The 17,919-nt window shown below is 37.4% G+C and overlaps 1 protein-coding gene across 2 annotated transcripts in view; it reads left to right on the top strand.

Annotated features, from left to right (window-relative positions):
- The window catches only part of CDC40 (cell division cycle 40), a 42,967-nt gene extending 26,410 nt beyond the window's left edge, over window positions 1-16,557 (top strand). For both annotated transcript variants that reach the window (XM_081314745.1, XM_081314746.1), the window contains 11 exons: window positions 1,542-1,681; window positions 3,061-3,157; window positions 5,454-5,593; window positions 7,311-7,385; window positions 7,813-7,858; window positions 8,855-8,956; window positions 9,806-9,921; window positions 10,164-10,297; window positions 13,012-13,088; window positions 13,801-13,945; window positions 15,828-16,557. In XM_081314745.1, coding sequence (XP_081170871.1) covers window positions 1,542-1,681; window positions 3,061-3,157; window positions 5,454-5,593; window positions 7,311-7,385; window positions 7,813-7,858; window positions 8,855-8,956; window positions 9,806-9,921; window positions 10,164-10,297; window positions 13,012-13,088; window positions 13,801-13,945; window positions 15,828-16,005 — 1,250 coding nt within the window. In that variant the 3' untranslated portion in view covers window positions 16,006-16,557. The remainder of the gene's footprint in view (window positions 1-1,541; window positions 1,682-3,060; window positions 3,158-5,453; window positions 5,594-7,310; window positions 7,386-7,812; window positions 7,859-8,854; window positions 8,957-9,805; window positions 9,922-10,163; window positions 10,298-13,011; window positions 13,089-13,800; window positions 13,946-15,827) is intronic.
- Window positions 16,558-17,919: the final 1,362 nt, after the last annotated feature.

The raw sequence follows: 17,919 nt of genomic DNA on the forward strand, positions 1-17,919 counted from the left end.
CCCCTTTAAGAATTAGCTACTGGCTAGAAAGGAAAGTTAAGGAGTGCAGCCGGCACTTAAGGAAGAAAAAAAATGTAGTAAGTACTGGCTGCCGGTTAAGGCAGCCTCCTCAAATGGCTCCATTCATAAGTAAAGGAATGCTACAGGCAAAATCCATTCAGGAGAAAAAATACTTCAAAATCCCAAAACTTACAGCTAACAATAGCAGAGCAATAGAAGCTAAGATGAGACATCAGCCAAATAGAAATTTGCCAAACACTCCTTAAGAATACAAAGCCCACATTGCACAAATCCCAGAATTTCAGAGTCACAAAACCACATAAGAATCCTTCCACTTTCCATCTCCCTCCCTCCGTGCCTCACCTCCAGCCATTGCTGCCTTTTTTCATTCCTCTTGGAGGGTGACCCCTATTCCCCCACTGCATTTCTTGCCTGTTTGCTGCTGCCAGCACAGGTGGCTGCCACAGCAGTTGTAGATCAGCTCATGGCCGGCCTGCTTGATCTCCTCTCCTCTCCTCTCTCCTCTCCTCCCCTCCCCTCCCCTCTCCTCTCACCCCACCCCACCCCACCCTCCTCCTCCTCCTCCTTCTTCTTTCCCTTCAGTGCAGCTAGAGCTGACTCCACCTCCTCCCAAGGCTGCTGCTTTTTTCTCTCTCTCCCTCTCCAGCCCAAACTGCCTCCTTTTATAGCCTCTCCTGTCTCCGCCCCCCCCTCCTCCTCCTTTCTCATGGGGTAGGGTGAGCCAGAAATGAGCCTGGGGCCTTTGCCTAGCCCCAGCCACTCTGCAGCTCGGGAGGACTCTCTCACTGTAAGTCCTTGCCTTCACTGGCTCTTTCCCTCCCCCACTACACTTGGCTAGGCAGGGCTGCGTACCACCTGCCACTCGTTAATGTACCACAAGTGGTATGCGTACCACTGGTTGAAAAGCCCTGCTGTATTCTTGCATTCACAAACTAACAAGCATTGTATGAACCATCACTCTTTGATGCATGAGGAAAACATGTCCACGACAGGAGTTGTGACTTGTTTGAGTGGTTCAGATATGTTTTAAAATTTTGAAGATGTCATGGTTGCCTTCAAAAAGCGGGGGGGGGGGGGGCAGATTAACTGTGACCTCTAGTACTCTTCTTATTGCCATAGCTTATCTTTGTTTTCTGGGCAAGTGATAACATTTCTAAAGAAAGTGTTGGGTTGCAGGTAGTCCTCACCGTTTTTGTTTTCTAAGAATGCCTTTATTCAGTTATCTCTTAATGTGATAAATGTGCTATAAGGAGAAAACTAATATGGAACCTAATCATAGCAGAGTTTAGCAGTAGAAGTAGTGTATAAACATCATAGTTACAAATCATGCCAAAACTATTTACAATTTTATTGGCTACATATGAGCATGAAATGGGGATTATCATGAACTTGTCCACAGATCAAACTTGATTTTGTACGAAAGCATCAATTGATATTTCAGGAGGCAGAAGACTATTCTGTCATCCTTCAAGTAAGAATTGCTTTCAAATCTGGACATAATCTTTTGTTATTGTCCATAGGTCTAACAGTGTTTGAAACAGGACAAAAGAAAATAGAGAAAAGAAAAAAATTCAAACAGAATGATGCATCTAACATAGATGGCTTCTTGGGACCTTGGGCAAAATATGTTGATGAAAAGGAGGTTGCAAAACCTTCTGAAGTGAGTACCCCTTATTTTATTTTTTTATTTTCAAGTATATAGGAAGTAAAGATTGGGATGAGGAAGTCCCACATTCTGTTTTATGACACTTCTTTATCTATGCAGTTGTACTCCTGTTCTGGTCTTTTAAATGGGAAAGGAACTCTAATTCTGGACAACAACTGGTTGCTATCCAACTGTTTTGAATTACAGGTCCCACAATTCAGTTGCTTGCAATTGGTCATTCTGCTGTACCTGATGGGAGATAAAGTCTAAAATATGTGAATAGTACTAGGTTTCCTAATCATTGATTTTTTAAAAATGTTTATTCATTACAGAATACGCTACTCTGGTGTCCTGGAATCAGAAAAAACAGCTTACAGGGTATAAATGATGCAGATGGTTTTTGAAAAGTAATTCCTTAAATTACAGAGCATCAAGATGTCACTTAACAAAACAGACAGCTCTACTCAGACTACTGACACTATTTTAAACCATAGTTGTTATTTTGACATACTCTCCATATTTGTGTTGTAATTGAAATCTTGAGTTGTATATCTAGGACACAAAGTAGCAAAAAATAGAAAATATATCATCAAATAAATTTCTAAATCTTAGTTGTTTTTTTTGCTGAAAATGAAGCAAAGAAATGTTGCTTGCTATAGCATCACACAAAAGAGGACTCATGTATTCAGCCACAAATGAATTTGATGCTGTTCTTCAGAATGTTTTAATATTCGTTTTTGACTAACACCCTTTCCAGTCTCCTCAAAGCACTATTATACACTCTCTATAGTACATCTGATAGGGACGCAGTGGCTCAGTGGGTTAGGATACTGAGCTTGTCGATCAGAAGGTCACAGTTTGGCGGGTCGAATCCCGAGTGCCGCGTAACAGAGTGAGGGCCTGTTACTCGTCCCAGCTTCTGCCAACCTAGCAATTCGAAAGCACATAAAAAAATGCAAGTAGAAAAATAGGGACCACTACGGTGGGAAGGTAACAGCGTTCCGTGCACCTTTGGCGTCTAGTCATGCCGGCCACATGACCACGGAGACGTCCTCGGACAAGCGCTGGCTTTTTGGCTTTGAAACAGAGATGAGCACTGGCCCCTAGAGTCGGAAATGACTAGCACGCATGTGCGGGGGAACCTTTACCTTTACCTTTATAGTACATCTGCTATCAAAGACACCAAGTAAGGAGAGAAGGAGCATTTATGTTGGAGCATAACTAACCACATTTTTCTTTATAGTTCCTGTGCATCCTACAAGTGGGTAAAAACAAGGATATGTGAAATGACCCTATCTATGGCTGGTATTGGAAGTATGTGTACACACATATGTAAACACGCATGTGTGTGCATTTGTAAAATCAACTGTAATTTTTAACGTTTGGCCATTTAGGAAGAACAGAGGGAACTGGATGAAATAACTGCAAAAAGGCAGAAGAAGGGCAAACATGAAGATGATAAACCTGGAGAAGAAAAGACAGTTTTGCATGGTAAGTTATACTGTTAGCAATTCATCTGCATTTCTTCATAACTTCCCACTGCGTGACTATTAGAGATAATCCCATATCTGTCTTTTATTGAACTAATTGAACTATTGAACTAATACCAGTGGTGGGATTCAGCCAGTTGGCGCCACTTCAGCAGAACCGGTAGCTAATTTTTTGTTGCCCAGGCCCAGAATGGACTTCTGGAAGTGGCATCCACACAGAGGACTGGTTGTTCACATATTTGAATCCCTCCACTGCCTAATACACCATAGCTAGAAGTCAGCACAGGGTGGGTGCTTCTGTTTACATATGTGTGTATGTGTGATCAGTAAGAAAGAAGCTTAAAAATGCTTTTTGTTTGTGGTAACACAGGAAAAAAATTCAACTTGCAGTTAAACTTTAGACGTGGATGGATTGAACTATTGGGAACACTGTGGAAGTATTTGCTTGGATTCTCATCTCAAATGTCAGCTCTTTGGTTTTTAATTTGCAAACTCCTTTTGAGGTAGTTTCTATAGGCACCTGGATCTTTATATTTGTAAGGTGTTTTTTTCTTTTAATCTGTGAGTTTTTATTTATTTAATTTCTATAGCCACCCATTTCAGACAAGTGATTCTGGGTGGCAAACAATCATAAAACAATTAAGAAAAATTAAAACGTAAAACAAAAAGAAATATATTTTGTAGCAGCTGAGGAAAAAAAATAAGAATTTATTGATAAACTACCTTACATGACCTACTTCTCTCCCATGTAGGTCAGATTCAGTAGAGAGATGCCTTTAATGCAGGAAAGGAAGAAAATATTTTAACATCAGTTAATCATACTGCTCTGCCAAAGAAATGATACAATTAAAACTCATAGTTTTTGCTGTTAAAATTTAAAGTTGTAGTCAAAAAGTGTTAGTGTTGATGTGAAAAACCTATAGCAACATGGACACAAGCTTTTGCTGTTTCCTCCTTATATTATAATCATTCTAGATCAGACATGTCAAACACAAGGCCCGGGGGCCAGATCTGGCCCGCGAAGTGGTTTTATGTGGCCCGCGAAGCCATGCTGGAAACTGTGAGGGAATGGCCCCCACTGCCTTGGCCCTGGCCCAGAGACCCTCCTTCTGCCAGAGACCCTCAGATCTGTCCCACTCCTGCCCGGGCCCCCATAGGCACCCTTGGTGCGAACGATGTAGAGCTGGCCACGCCCACCCAGTAGGCCACGCCCACCCTGGCCATACCCACCCGGCCCCCTGAGGGCAACCGCAATGCTGATGCGGCCCTCAGTGAAATTGAGTTTGACACCCCTGTTCTAGATAATGTTTCCTTCTCTTTCTGAAACGAGTTCTACTAGTCATTATCCTAGGATTTATGCATGTCACCAGGATTTTGTTTTATTTTCCTTATGACCTTCTTTCCCACTCAATGGAACACTCTTTCCCATATTGCAAATCAGTTTGAAAGATGAAATTAAGCATTTAGGATATTTTTCATATATATCTATATCTAATTATATATATATATATATATTCATTCATTCATTCCCATGGAATGTCCTCCAAGGCAAGAGAGGTGTCACATATACATATACCACAAAGATTATTTTTAAATAACAGCATGGTTTTTTTAAAAAAATATCTGCATGCCTATCCTGCCATAAAATTAAACTTTTTGTCAAGTCATATTAGTGATTTACTATTTCTTAAGGTCTCAGTTTAACTTATTTATTTATGCATTCATTTTGCTTCTATATCTCTCCTCACAATAGCTCAGGGCAACTAACAGCCTTAATATAAAAGACAATCCAAAATTACAAGTATAAGTATAAAATGATTAAATCAAGTAAACCTTTAAAACTGAAACATGAAGCAAAACTCATGGTCCTGCAGAGCCCATCTTCAGTTACAACTTGCTCTTTTCTGATCTGAGGCAGAACAGGTTGATTTTCAGCAGTCATCAAGCCTGAGGGGGAACAAAGCTGATCTCTACCAAGAAGGGATTTCAAAGAGGGGTTGGGATAATGAGAATGCCAGCTTTCAAATCCCAATCAGAGGGACAGAACCTAAAGAGAGTAGACCTCACTGGGTGGATGGATGAATACAAATATGCACATAGAGCTCAAGGATAGAAACTAACTGCATTTGAGCTATTGATCAAGAAGCTACCCAAAGAAATTGAATTTAAGGCCAGTGTTTGGGATACACTTCATTGTATCCTAAATTGTATACACATTGTATACACTTCACAGCCACCTAAATATTAAATTAGTCTATTATTTATCTGATATATTCATTTATTTATTTTTCTTTTAGTCAAAGATATGTACGACTATCAAGGGAGGTCCTACCTTCATGTTCCTCAGGATGTTGGCGTTAACCTTCGTTCAACAGTACCCCCTGAAAAATGTTACCTTCCTAAGAAACAAATCCATGTATGGTCAGGTCATACAAAGGTAAGGAACACTTGAAACTTATATTTTCCTCGCTTGCGTCTTTGCAGTCTTTTCATTTATTATAATTAGGATAAACCTGTTCCAAATTTTCCAGAATTTCAGAATGTTGGAAGAAATTGCAGAGGATATTACTAAACAAATTTTATTACCATATGTCAATTTTATTCCCAATTTCTAGCCTATCTCTGCTAGTTACCATTACTTTTCCATATAATCTGCTGCTTTTAAAATACAGATATTATTTTACATTTAAAATAAGTTGTTTCAACCAATTCTGGAAGTAGTTTGAGCTCGAAACAATTGTGTTCCAAATTGGAAACACATGTTTTAATCGCAAAACACTTCCAGAATAATCAAAACAACCTATTTTTAACTCAAAGCATCTGTTTCAAACTCAAAAGCAAACTATTTCAGAATCAAAGTATTTTTCACATATGTATTTTAAAACCATTGGCCTTAGAGATCTAGTCTTGAATGGCTACTCATTCATGGAAACCAGTGGTACCTGTTAATAATATGAAGACTTGGGGAAAATGCCAGGCATTAGAGTGGTATATTATAAGGTCTTTTGTGTGCTTGTGGGAGGGTTTTGATGAGTTCACAGCAAGTTTCAAAGTATACATTCCAAACCTAACCTATCCCAGTATTATCTGTGGCTCAAAAATCTCCTTTTTTAAAAAAATCCCATTTATATCCCGCCCTTCTCCGAAGACTCAGGGCGGCTTACAATTTAAAGCACAAATCAATGTGCTTAGCAATAGCCTTCATTCTATGTATATGCCTGCTTATTAGGGCTTTCGCCCCCCCCAAGCGGCATTTTTACAAAGTCAGCTTATTGCCCCCAACAATCTGGGTCCTCATTTTACCTACCTCGGAAGGATGGAAGGCTGAGTCAACCTTGAGCCTGGTGGGACGCGAACCTGCACTAATTGCAGGCAGCTAGTGTTACTTAATGAGGCATTAGCCCACTGCTCCACCAAGGCTCTTTTTTTTGCCCTGAAGTATCTCTCATTTTTGCATGGTCACATTTATAGGAAGTATGGAAGTCTCAAAATAACGTAATACTAGGTCAAATGATAGTAATATGGTAGGCCAGCCATTTGTTATACCAGCAAACCTCTTTCCCTAGCTAGAGGGAAGACATCTTTTCACTGGAGACATAGCTGCTTTTGAATTACAGTGTCTCAATGCTCATCTTAAGTATTAGCATCATTTATTGCCATATTAATATTTGTTAATGGTGTGGGGAAACTACTATACTCAGATTGGGAATATTAAATTGTCTCAGTAGACTATCAAGCTTTTCCCGTGAAATGTGACTATGTACATATTTATCTTGGCATTAACTCTTCTTTTTGTAGAATTAAATGTATTGTTGTGGTTTCAATTCATGCACATTTTTGGGATTCTATAGGAGCTATTGGTTTGTTAACCTTGAGTAACTGCAGTTTTCCAGCATGTTAGAAAAGGGGCTTATCCAAAACTACCCAAACTTTAGAATATACAGCAGTCATAATATATTGGCCTTGGAAATTAGAAGACAAAACCAACTCAGAGCCTAGTCATTGGTGCATCTTGGGAGATGTAGAATGGTTGCTGTGCTTTAGGCACCAAACGTTAATGGTACTAGAAGCACCTGTAAGTGATCGTATGGTACTGAAATACATATTTTGAAAAGGAAAATGCATCCATATTCATAGTTATGTTTTTGTTTAAGGGAGTCAGTGCCGTCAGGCTGTTTCCTCTTTCTGGCCATCTGCTCTTATCTTCTTCCATGGACTGTAAAATTAAGGTAAATGGATTCAAAGCGTATACTATCCCTGCTTTAATTTTGTTTTGACTACATTTGCTCTTTAATGCTTACATTAATGTAAACTCAGTAGCAATTGTCACGCTTTTGCCAGGGCCATCCAGGGTTATAACTTTTAAGGGCTGCTAAATGCTTATTTAATAAGAAATACATTCATTTAAAACAGTTGGTAAACCCATAGTTTAGAGATTTGCTGAATTGCAATTCCCAATATTCCCAATTCCCAAAGTTGCAAAAAATTCAGTAAGTGGATCTGATGCTTTAATTTACTTACGCTTGAATATACAAATTGTACGATAGTTTATATTTGAAGGTGGGTTAGTTTTAAAATGGAAGTCTTTGCATATATAGCAACTGTGTGCGATTCTATTTAAATTTGTCTGAAAATGTATTTTCCTCTACCCCAAAGCTCTGGGAAGTGTACGGTGAACGAAGATGTTTGAGAACATTCATTGGTAATATTATTTACTCTATTTTTTAAAATGACTCTATATGTGCATGACTGAGATTTAGTTGCCTTATGTAAACCAAAGTTTCCCAAAATTTGGAGATTGGTGGGCATATACGTGAGTTTTAAGTAAAAGGCAAACCAAGATTTCAGCGCGATGGTACAAATTTATTCTTTCTGAACTTGGCATCTGCTGCTCCAATGTATCATTTTGACCAAGAAAATACCCGTGAAAAAGGTGTAAAGCGAAGTCTTGGCATTTGGATGATTTTCAGATAAGATATTTCAGTTTTGTAATGCTGATTTTGACTTTAAAATGGATATTGTTGTTTTAAATGTGGCTTTAATTATTTATTATCAGCTATGCCTGTTAGTAGCAAAACAGGGTAAACATATTTTTCATTTCATTTCATTTCATTTTATTAAATTTATATGCCGCCCTTCTCCCTGAGGACTCGGGGTGGCTCACAACAATAAAAATTAAAAAACATAGAGTAAAAAATTTAAAAAGAGAATTAAACAATAAATGCAAAATTACAAGACAATTTAACCCAGTAAAAAGCCTAATTAAAAATCGTAGTCAGTCCAGGCCCGCTTGTTGGAACAACCATGTCTTCAGGTCATGGCAGAAGGACCGAAGGTCAGGGCCCATCCGCAGCTCCGGAGGCAACTCATTCCAGAGGGTCGGCGCACCCACAGAGAAGGGTTAGAGATAATCATTAAATAACTAGTCTTCATCAATCAATCAGAATAGAGCTGGAATGGACCTTGGAGGTCTTCTAGTCTGGCCCCCTGCTATACCATTTCAGACAAGTGGCTGTCCAGTCTCTTCTTAAAAGCCTCCAGTGATGAAGCACCTACATCTTAACGATGTTATGTTACGTTATGTTATCATCACATTATCAATGTTATCATCTTAACAAGAGTTACGAGAGATTTCTTCATAAAGAGGTTTATGTTTTAGATTCTCTTCAGTTCTAATGGTACGATTTCCATCTTGTAGGACACAGTAAAGCTGTTAGGGATATATGCTTTAACAATGCTGGGAACCAATTCCTCAGTGCCGCGTATGACCGCTATCTCAAACTATGGGACACTGAAACAGGTATTTGTATGCGTGGAAAGATTGCTTATATAATGTGCATTTTTCAAAGGATAAACTTCAAGCAGGATACAGTATTGCCCTCTTAATGATGCATTGTACTTTCAGGATACATTAAAGGATGATTCCATAACATAAAAACACATCAATCATAGATGCATATGCTGAGATGGAAAAGGCAAACTAATAGCTCAATAAAGGAGCAATACTCTGTTTTCTGAGTTCCTTGTTTAGTATGTTCAAGTAAGACTAGGAAAGATTCCTTCACAAACTCTGCGGAGTCTATTGCTAATTGTTGCAGGCTAGACGGACTAATGGTTTGTCTAAATATATAAGTCTGTTTCCTGGATATTCCTACTGACTGGAAGGCTTATTTTTGTCTTCTGCCTTAATTTTTTATTAACACACATAAGCATGAGCACTGATGATGTTACCTAGTTTTGGGTAATGAAACATCTGCGAGAAAACAAGCAAATTCAGAGAGCACCAAGGACCTCTCATCTCAATTCTGAGTTTCAAATATTTGCATTTACTAGTAACACATTAAGCATTCAGGGCAAGAATATTTCTCTGTCAACCTCTGTCAGTTCTTAGGTTAGTCCAACATTGCCAAATGATTTATAAATTACTACTCTTGATCTGTATATAGTGCCCCAAAACCTTGCCTTCTTTTCTAAACACTGTACTTGCCCCCACAAATTGTCTTTTTTTATTCCAATGCATGCCCCTTTCCCTCTCCTGGTTTTCAGGAAGTCTTTAGACCAGCAGGCCCCTCCAGTCAGCTGTCTTAAAACCAAACTTTAAAAGCTAAAAGTTGTGAACATCTTCCTATTCCAACTGTTTTCGCTCTAGGGCAGTGTATTTCAAGATTCACCAACAGGAAAGTTCCTTACTGTGTCAAATTCAATCCTGATGAAGATAAGCAGAATCTTTTTGTAGCAGGAATGTCAGATAAGAAAATTGTTCAGGTAACTCAAAAGCTTCATAATTTATTTAGAGCAACATAGTTTCAACTCAGCTTGCAAATCTTCATTCAAATGGCTTTCTTGCAGTTGCAACAGGTTTAAAGTTTTTAAAGCTTAAAGTTCTTTTAAAGTTAAGTTTTCTAACACATAGATATCTTGGCATATTTCCATAAAATTTTGCAAATTTTGTGTATCATCCCCTTCAAAATTTCAGAAAAATAATTCATGCTGGTCTTCCCCTGCAGTGGGATATTCGAAGTGGAGAAATTGTTCAGGAATATGATAGACATTTGGGGGCTGTCAACACCATTGTTTTTGTGGATGAGAACCGAAGATTTGTGAGTACGTCGGATGACAAGAGTTTAAGAGTCTGGGAATGGTAAGTTGAAGTTTGGTTGCATTTGACAGTAACAGGACAAGCAAAAAAATAATTGCAGCAGTAAAATGTGTTGTTTTCTCTCTACTTTTCCATTAGTCTATTCTATTCACAATCCCAGGTTATTATATTTAAACTGCTGCTTAAAAATTTGGGTATCTGGAATTGTCAATCTTTCTGCAGAAATATGAGATATCAGTTCTTGTGTAAATCCTAAAATGAGAAAGAGAACCCAAGTAAACAAATGAGTCAAAAGCATTACACTTGTTCATTTATTTCTTGAGAAAAATGATAGAATCGTAAGGCTGGAAGGGATGTCTTGGAACGTCTTCTCCAACCCCCTGCCCGAGGGAGGAATCCTTATGCCATCCTGGACAAATGGTTGTCTTTTCTTGAAAACCTCCAGTGATGGAGAATCCACAACTCCAGAAAGCAAGTTGTGATCCAGTGAGCTTCCAAGGTTGGATTGCAGTCTTCCTTCTCTAATTCATAGTTGAAGAGAGAGGCATTAACTGAGCCCTTATCAGATCTCCCAAGTCTGATCCTTGGTTTTTGGTAATCTAGTATGCCTGTTTTGGTGCTAAAATAAAATCAGTTAGATTGCTGTTCACTTAAAAGTGAAAAAAAATGAAAATGCCAAAGAAAGAAAAGTGGTGGAACGTGACTACAAAGAAGATATTATTTTCTAACGTAATATTAAATCTGGGATTTCAAAATGGTGGGTCAGTCAACAAAGAGTTTTAACTTCAAATGAAAAGAATCATATGAATGAAGGCAAATATTTGGTGACTGGATTTTCCTTGGGTGAGGGGGAGTTTTAGAACCATTGTAGAACAATAATTGATTTGGTCCTTATTGGCTATTGACTTTAACGAAAGAGCACTGTCTGCTGGTTCATCAGTACCACTTAATGATACTCAGAGCCCCCAGCCCCGTATGCTGTTTCAGTAATACATACACATTCAGTAATGTATAAAGAATGAATGTGTTGTAATGGCAGGTAAGTTTTTATTAGATACTCATAACCTCAAGCTCCTGAATAAAAGGCCAGATATAAATCAAAGAATAGCAAAATGCTTAGTGCTCACCTGGCTAACCAAGTGCCTAGTGAATGCAGATTATCTGGGGTTCAGCTGCTATGGGTGGTAAAAGAAAGTAATATCTACTTTTTCTAACATGGGTTGGATTGCTTAAAGGTACACAGGGTATAAAAACCGGCAGTCAAATCAAACTTCTTTATTTTATTTTTTGGCCATAATAAAAGGAAAAGGTTTTTCTGTTACATATCATCTATTTGGCTTTTTAAAAGTGCAGGTGGTTTTCTGGTTGTACTGCAGGCCACAGCATTTGGTTTTATTTTATATGGTTCTGTGACAAAATTATCACAACTAACCTTTCTGAGAGCATATACATGCCAAATAATTCATTGTTAATGTGCTGCATGAAAATATTATGAAGGTTAATATAGCTGTCTAATGAATATTTTCTGCCTTTGATAATCTTCAGTGCGAGATCTCTGTTGGCTATAGGAAATTCTCCAAAGAGCTTCAGGAGACATTTAGTTAATAAAAATAAAACATCCTTAGATGCTACAAGAAGATTCACAAAATGAAATTTACTAAAGTCTAATAAGAAATATCTTATTCCTTCAATATACACATCAATGACAGAAGTGTTGCAAACCATCCTTTGAAGGGAGGTTAATCCACATTTAAGATTGTTAAGATAACCACAACATAATGTGGAACACAGATAGCTCAGACAAAATGTGTTTCAGGGTGTGTGTGTGTATCAACAGGTTTATATGTGTGCAATCTGTATAATGTGTATGCGTGTGTGTGATTTAACTGGTTAGTATTTGTTAAATACTTTTAAGAGATGCTATTATCTCCATATGTAAAATGTAACCTCTTAGTAGCAATAACAATAGCACTTAGACTTACATATCGCCTCATAGTGCTTCATAAGAGTCAGCATATCAAGATTAGGATGTATAAACAAACATTCGTTCTTGCTCTTGGTGTTTAACCTGTATCCAAAGTAACAAAGATCTAGATACTCCTAATTTTTGAAACTCTTACTGCTTCAAACATTATCTTTACATTATCATAGTAAAAAAAAGAGTAGTAAGAATTCATGAGCTCTGTATACCCAGTGCAGAAATGCAGCTTTAGGACTTAATGTCATCTTTCATCACTAATATCAGACTCAGAGTTAAAAGGAACTATGTTTTCTTCTCTCCAAATCATTTTAACATGACAGATTTTCCAAATTTCCCCTGGTAGGATATTATATATTTCTCAAGGCTTAAGGTAGCCAACTTGTTTTGTTTTTAGCAGAGACCCTTTGGGCTCAGCCACTTCTACATCCCATCAGTCCTGGAAAATGCGGAGTATGAAGGATTAAAGTTTTCATTATTTTAATTCATGCAAGTCTTTAACATTCATGGGAAATCATTCAGCTATTGCTTTGTTTTATTTTGAGATGATCCCTGTTTCATTTGGTAACCGATAATCCCACTGTGACATTAGACATAAAAATATTTGTAGATTGTAACCCCGGCATGGAAGGTAGTAATACTAATAGTGATGTCAGATGAAAGTAAAACTGTACTTTGGAATTATAAATTCATATCGGAATCCTGTAACCTAATCTCTCCTTTCATATAAGAACATTTTATTTGCAGTAGCCTTCATCCGTATATTTTACTTTTGTAGGGACATTCCAGTAGATTTTAAGTACATAGCAGAGCCAAGTATGCACTCAATGCCAGCAGTGACTTTATCTCCAAATGGTAAGCTTACATTTGTATCTTATGTAGGATATTTTAATTTTAAAAGATGTAATCATATTTAGTAGTTTTCATTTAACATGCAAGATTTCAAAAATAGATTATCTGGGTTCTGGAGTGTGTAAATGTTGCAGAGGATTAGATAGATAGATAGATAGATAGATAGATAGATAGATAGATAGATAGATAGATAGATAGATAGATAGATAGATAGATAGATGGATGGATGGATGGATGGATGGATGGATGGATGGATGGATGGATGGATGGATGAATAGAATAGAATAGAATAGAATAGAATAGAATAGAATAGAATAGAATAGAATAGAATAGAACCTAGTTTCTTGATTCTTTACTTTAAATGCTGGTGATCCTGGCACTCATTATCAGACTTTTTTTCTTCTACATTTCCCTTGTATATTTTCTGCTCTGTCGGCTGTTTTCGTTGTCTCCATGTTGACATTTCAAGTTATCCACCTTTGCTATAATGATGCATATCTTCTTCGGATGTCAATTTTGCAAGTTGAATTCTTGACATGTTAAACCAGTGATGTCAGAAATGTTATGTAGGATCAAGCTGGTAAAATTGTGGTCGTTTGCCCTCTGCAAACAATTTCTTGGGTATCTGTAGCTTACATCTTTATATATTATAGGAATGTTTGATTCTTAAAATCCATGAGAGGTTCACGTGTGCATTAATATTTTACCTCAACAGGAAAATGGCTTGCCTGTCAATCAATGGACAATCAGATTTTGATTTTTGGAGCTCAAAACAGATTCAGGCTCAACAAAAAGAAAATCTTCAAAGGTCATATGGTGGCAGGCTATGCTTGCCAAGTAGATTTTTCACCTGATATGAGGTACGTATTCTACTGTTTCTATACTTAATATGGATTACATATCACTTTCATTTTTATTTTCAAGTTTGGCTCAACAGGTAGAGAGATTTATATAAACCTGCCATAATTGTCAAATGTTTACTGAAGTTCTTAAGACAATTGTTGATTAGAATATAATGCACATTAATGAGATACTACATATACCCTAATAAGTGGACTTGAGATTTAGTCTTTGGGCTACAGCAGCTTATCAAATGCTGTATTATATGGATATCCTGTCAAATTTGGACAGCCTTTTTTGACCCATGGGCTAATTTCAAACATTCCTGTGATGGCCAGAGTATCCATCTGAATTTACTATGAGAAATACAGGGGGAAAGAAGGAGGTATTAAATTTATACAGCCATCCATCTTAACAAATAACTTTAGGCAGCTAACAAAATTTCCTGGCCACAGCAGCTGAGGAAAAAGTCTAATATTCATAGCCCTCCAGAAAGCCAGCAAAGTTGGGGCATCCAAATCTCAGGATGGAGTATTCCATAAAACAGGGAAGGTGTGACTCCTCGCCTACACAAAATGGGACTGCCTAAAAGGCAGAGTCTCGGTGCATACTCAGCCTGTCAGCATTCTGCAGTGTGTCTAAAAGTGCATGCAATGCAGCGTTCAGAATTGTAGCTGTAGTTTCCAGATGCTTTTCCAGGGCAGCCCCATGTAGGCCTCATTGCAGTAATCCAAGTGGGAAGTACCCAAGACATGAGTGACTGGAGGCAGAGACTCTTGATCCAGGAATGGGCACAGTTGGCACACTGGAGCCATGGTGGTGCATATGGTTAGAATGCAGTACTGCAGGCTACTTCTGCTGACTGCTGACTGCCAGCAGTTCGGCAGTTTGATCCTGGCTGGCTTAAGGTTGACTTAGCCTTCCATCCTTCCAAGGTCGGTAAAATGAGGACTCAGTGTTGGGAGCAATAGGCTGACTCTGTAAACTGCTTAGAGAGTGCTGTAAAACACTGAAGAGGTATATAAGTCTAAGTGCAATTGTTATTTGTGTAGAGGTCTTCTGACCATGGCAGCCACCTGCTCCTTGAGTTTATCAACTGTGTGTGTGTGTGTGTAATACTATCCCATCTCATTAAAGATGGAAATTCAGGATAGTCTAAAACCAACCCACTCAGCCTTATTTGGGTTGAGTCGAAGCCTGATTTTCCCCATACAGTCCTTAGGAAAGACTTTAATGGTATCACTTGGAACAGTTTGGGGCAGACATGTATAATGGAGTATCATCAGGATATGACATACACAGACCCATAATGACAAATGACCTCATTCAGTGGCTTTATATTAAATAGGAGTGGGAAGAGAGTTGAGCCCTCAGGCACAGAGCTGCTGTGTTATTCCACTCCAAGAAGGCCTTTCAAGCAGTAATTGAAAGTCCATATCAGATAAAATCAAAGCCAGTGTGCATTTATTCGGAGGTGGCATCAAAAACAGTTAAAAATACAAGCCTCCCATATATATTTCTTTGCTTAGAAACAAAAATGAGCATCGTGTGAAAATCTTAGTCTTACACCTGGTTTTCAGTATAAGTTTAAACCCTCCATACAGACTTGAGTAGACAGCTTTGTTGTGTAAACTTTTGTCAAAACAAGACTTCTGATTAAGTGTCCTACATTTTTGAGGCAGCTGCATTATCATGTTTTCCCATCTTAACACATACATTGGGCCATCATCTCCAAAGCAGCTAAGAGTAGTAGAAAATCTACAACAGACTATAAAACAGTAGGAAAGGTCTATCTGTTCTCTGTTAAAATGTATGCTGTTGTTTGGAATTGGTTATGTTTAAAAATTATTTTGTAAATGATCTCAGTGTATAATTCCCCCCCCCCTTTTTTTTTTGAAACAGCTATGTGACCTCAGGTGATGCAGATGGAAAGTTAAATATTTGGGACTGGAAGACAACAAAACTCTACAGTAGATTAAAAGCCCATGACAAAGTCTGCATTGGCGCAGTGTGGCACCCACATGAAACATCCAAAGTGATCACTTGTGGATGGGATGGTCTCATTAAACTGTGGGACTGAAGGCTGAACTATAGACATTTTACTCTCTAATCAGTCAGTTAATATATGATCCTTCAGGATCCATATGCTACAACAAATAAGGTCTGAAATAAGGACATTAATACAGCTGATTCAGGTAACTCAGTATTAGAATGTGCACCCAGCACATTGGAAAATCAGACATTTGAAATGTTGCCATATTGCAAATCACTGCACAAATTGACTAAATATGCTAGTCCTTCCAGATAGTAAAATAATTAAAATGGACTTTAAAAAAAAAGAAAGAAAGAAACTGAAGCCAAAGCCTCACAAGCTTCACTCTGCTTTCCAAATGCACGATTTGGAAGAAACATGTTTTCATGTTACCATAATATTAATGCATTAGGGAGGTTTTTCTTAACCAGTTGGGAATCTTACACAATTGCTAAATACAATAAGATATTGTTTCCATGTATATTTTATAGAAATTGCTACCCAGATTTTTTGGGGGGAGGGGTGTTAATAAAAAAAAGTGTTAGTCATATGGAAATACATAAAGGTGTAAATAAATTGCAGCCCCAGTGGAAAAAACAATCTGCTTTCTCCAGTCTTTCAGCATAGATACAGAACCAACCCTGTCTGATTGTATCTGAGGAACCCCTTTTCATAATCCCATAGAATAAACTTGTGTTTGCCAATGCATTGGTTTCAGGTATATGCGTAGACATGTTATCTATACTGATCATTACTGCTTTTTGTTTTGTTTTGTATTGTTTAATCCTGATAGCAAGTCAGACTATCATTCTTCTTCAAGATTTAAATTTTATAATACAGAAATTCAAAGAACACAATGCAAGTATATAAAATGTGTGTACAATTACTTTACCAAACGTTATTTCAGGCATTTTATCAGAAACCCACCCAGCCAATGGAATTAGTACAGTAGCAGCCATTAGTGACAGCTTCATGATCGTATTCCAATTAGTCTTGTAAATAAGCATTTTTAATATGTTTATTATTTTTGTTTATTTTACAAAATATGTTTTTGTGCTCAACTACTGTACAGATATCTCAATTATTTTTACAAGCTTATTTTTAATAAATGCTTTATATAAAAATGCAGATTTTAACTTAACACACCATCTGAAGCATTGTGCATTTTAAAATGTTTATTTGGTATAGATATAACGGAAGTGTGAATCGGTTTTATCTGTTCTTATGGTATTGGAAGGTTATGAAAGAACATCTTTTTGTAGTGGACATCTTTGGTGTCAAAAGTAGAGTGTATGGCAGATAAATGTTGTTTCACATTAGAATTGTGTGCAGTACTGCCATTCTGTTGGCAGAATGCATCTGTGTAAACGATGAACTCTTCACAACTTGTCTACACATATTCTCTGTGTGTACCTTCCTAAACATCATATCTCCAAATTTGTTTTGGAGAGAAAGGATTCCTTCATTGCTTCATGTTGTATCTGCATAGAAAATAGAGAAAGTGGCATAAATTGATGTGTATGAACAGTGAAAGTATCCTGATCACCGCATGTGCATTTATCTGAAAGCCACTATGTACAGATTTCTCAAATACATCAAATAGCATCAGGCCTATTTAACTACAGAAGGGACGGGTGTGGGAATCAAGTGGCTTGGGAAACAGTATTAGCTTTCTCACGAATTTCACTTTGTAGTCAAAAAACACTATGAACTCTCTTGTATTTTTACATATTTATAGAACTCAAGGAGTTAATGGATTGTATTTCTTGTATAATTAATGTATCATTATTCTTCTGTCTGCAGGTCAGGTTTGTACGTAAGGGAAAATATATTTAATAGTAAAAGGGGCAGAAAGTAGCCAAAATTAAACCTTTACTACAATCTGGCTCACATATAAAAATTGCTCTTAACTTGTGTCTGCTTATGCTACAAGCTAGATAATTTACCCCAGCTGGAAATGAA

Source organism: Vipera berus, assembly GCF_964194415.1.
Source record: "Vipera berus genome assembly, chromosome: 1".
Taxonomy (NCBI): Eukaryota; Metazoa; Chordata; class Lepidosauria; order Squamata; family Viperidae; genus Vipera; species Vipera berus.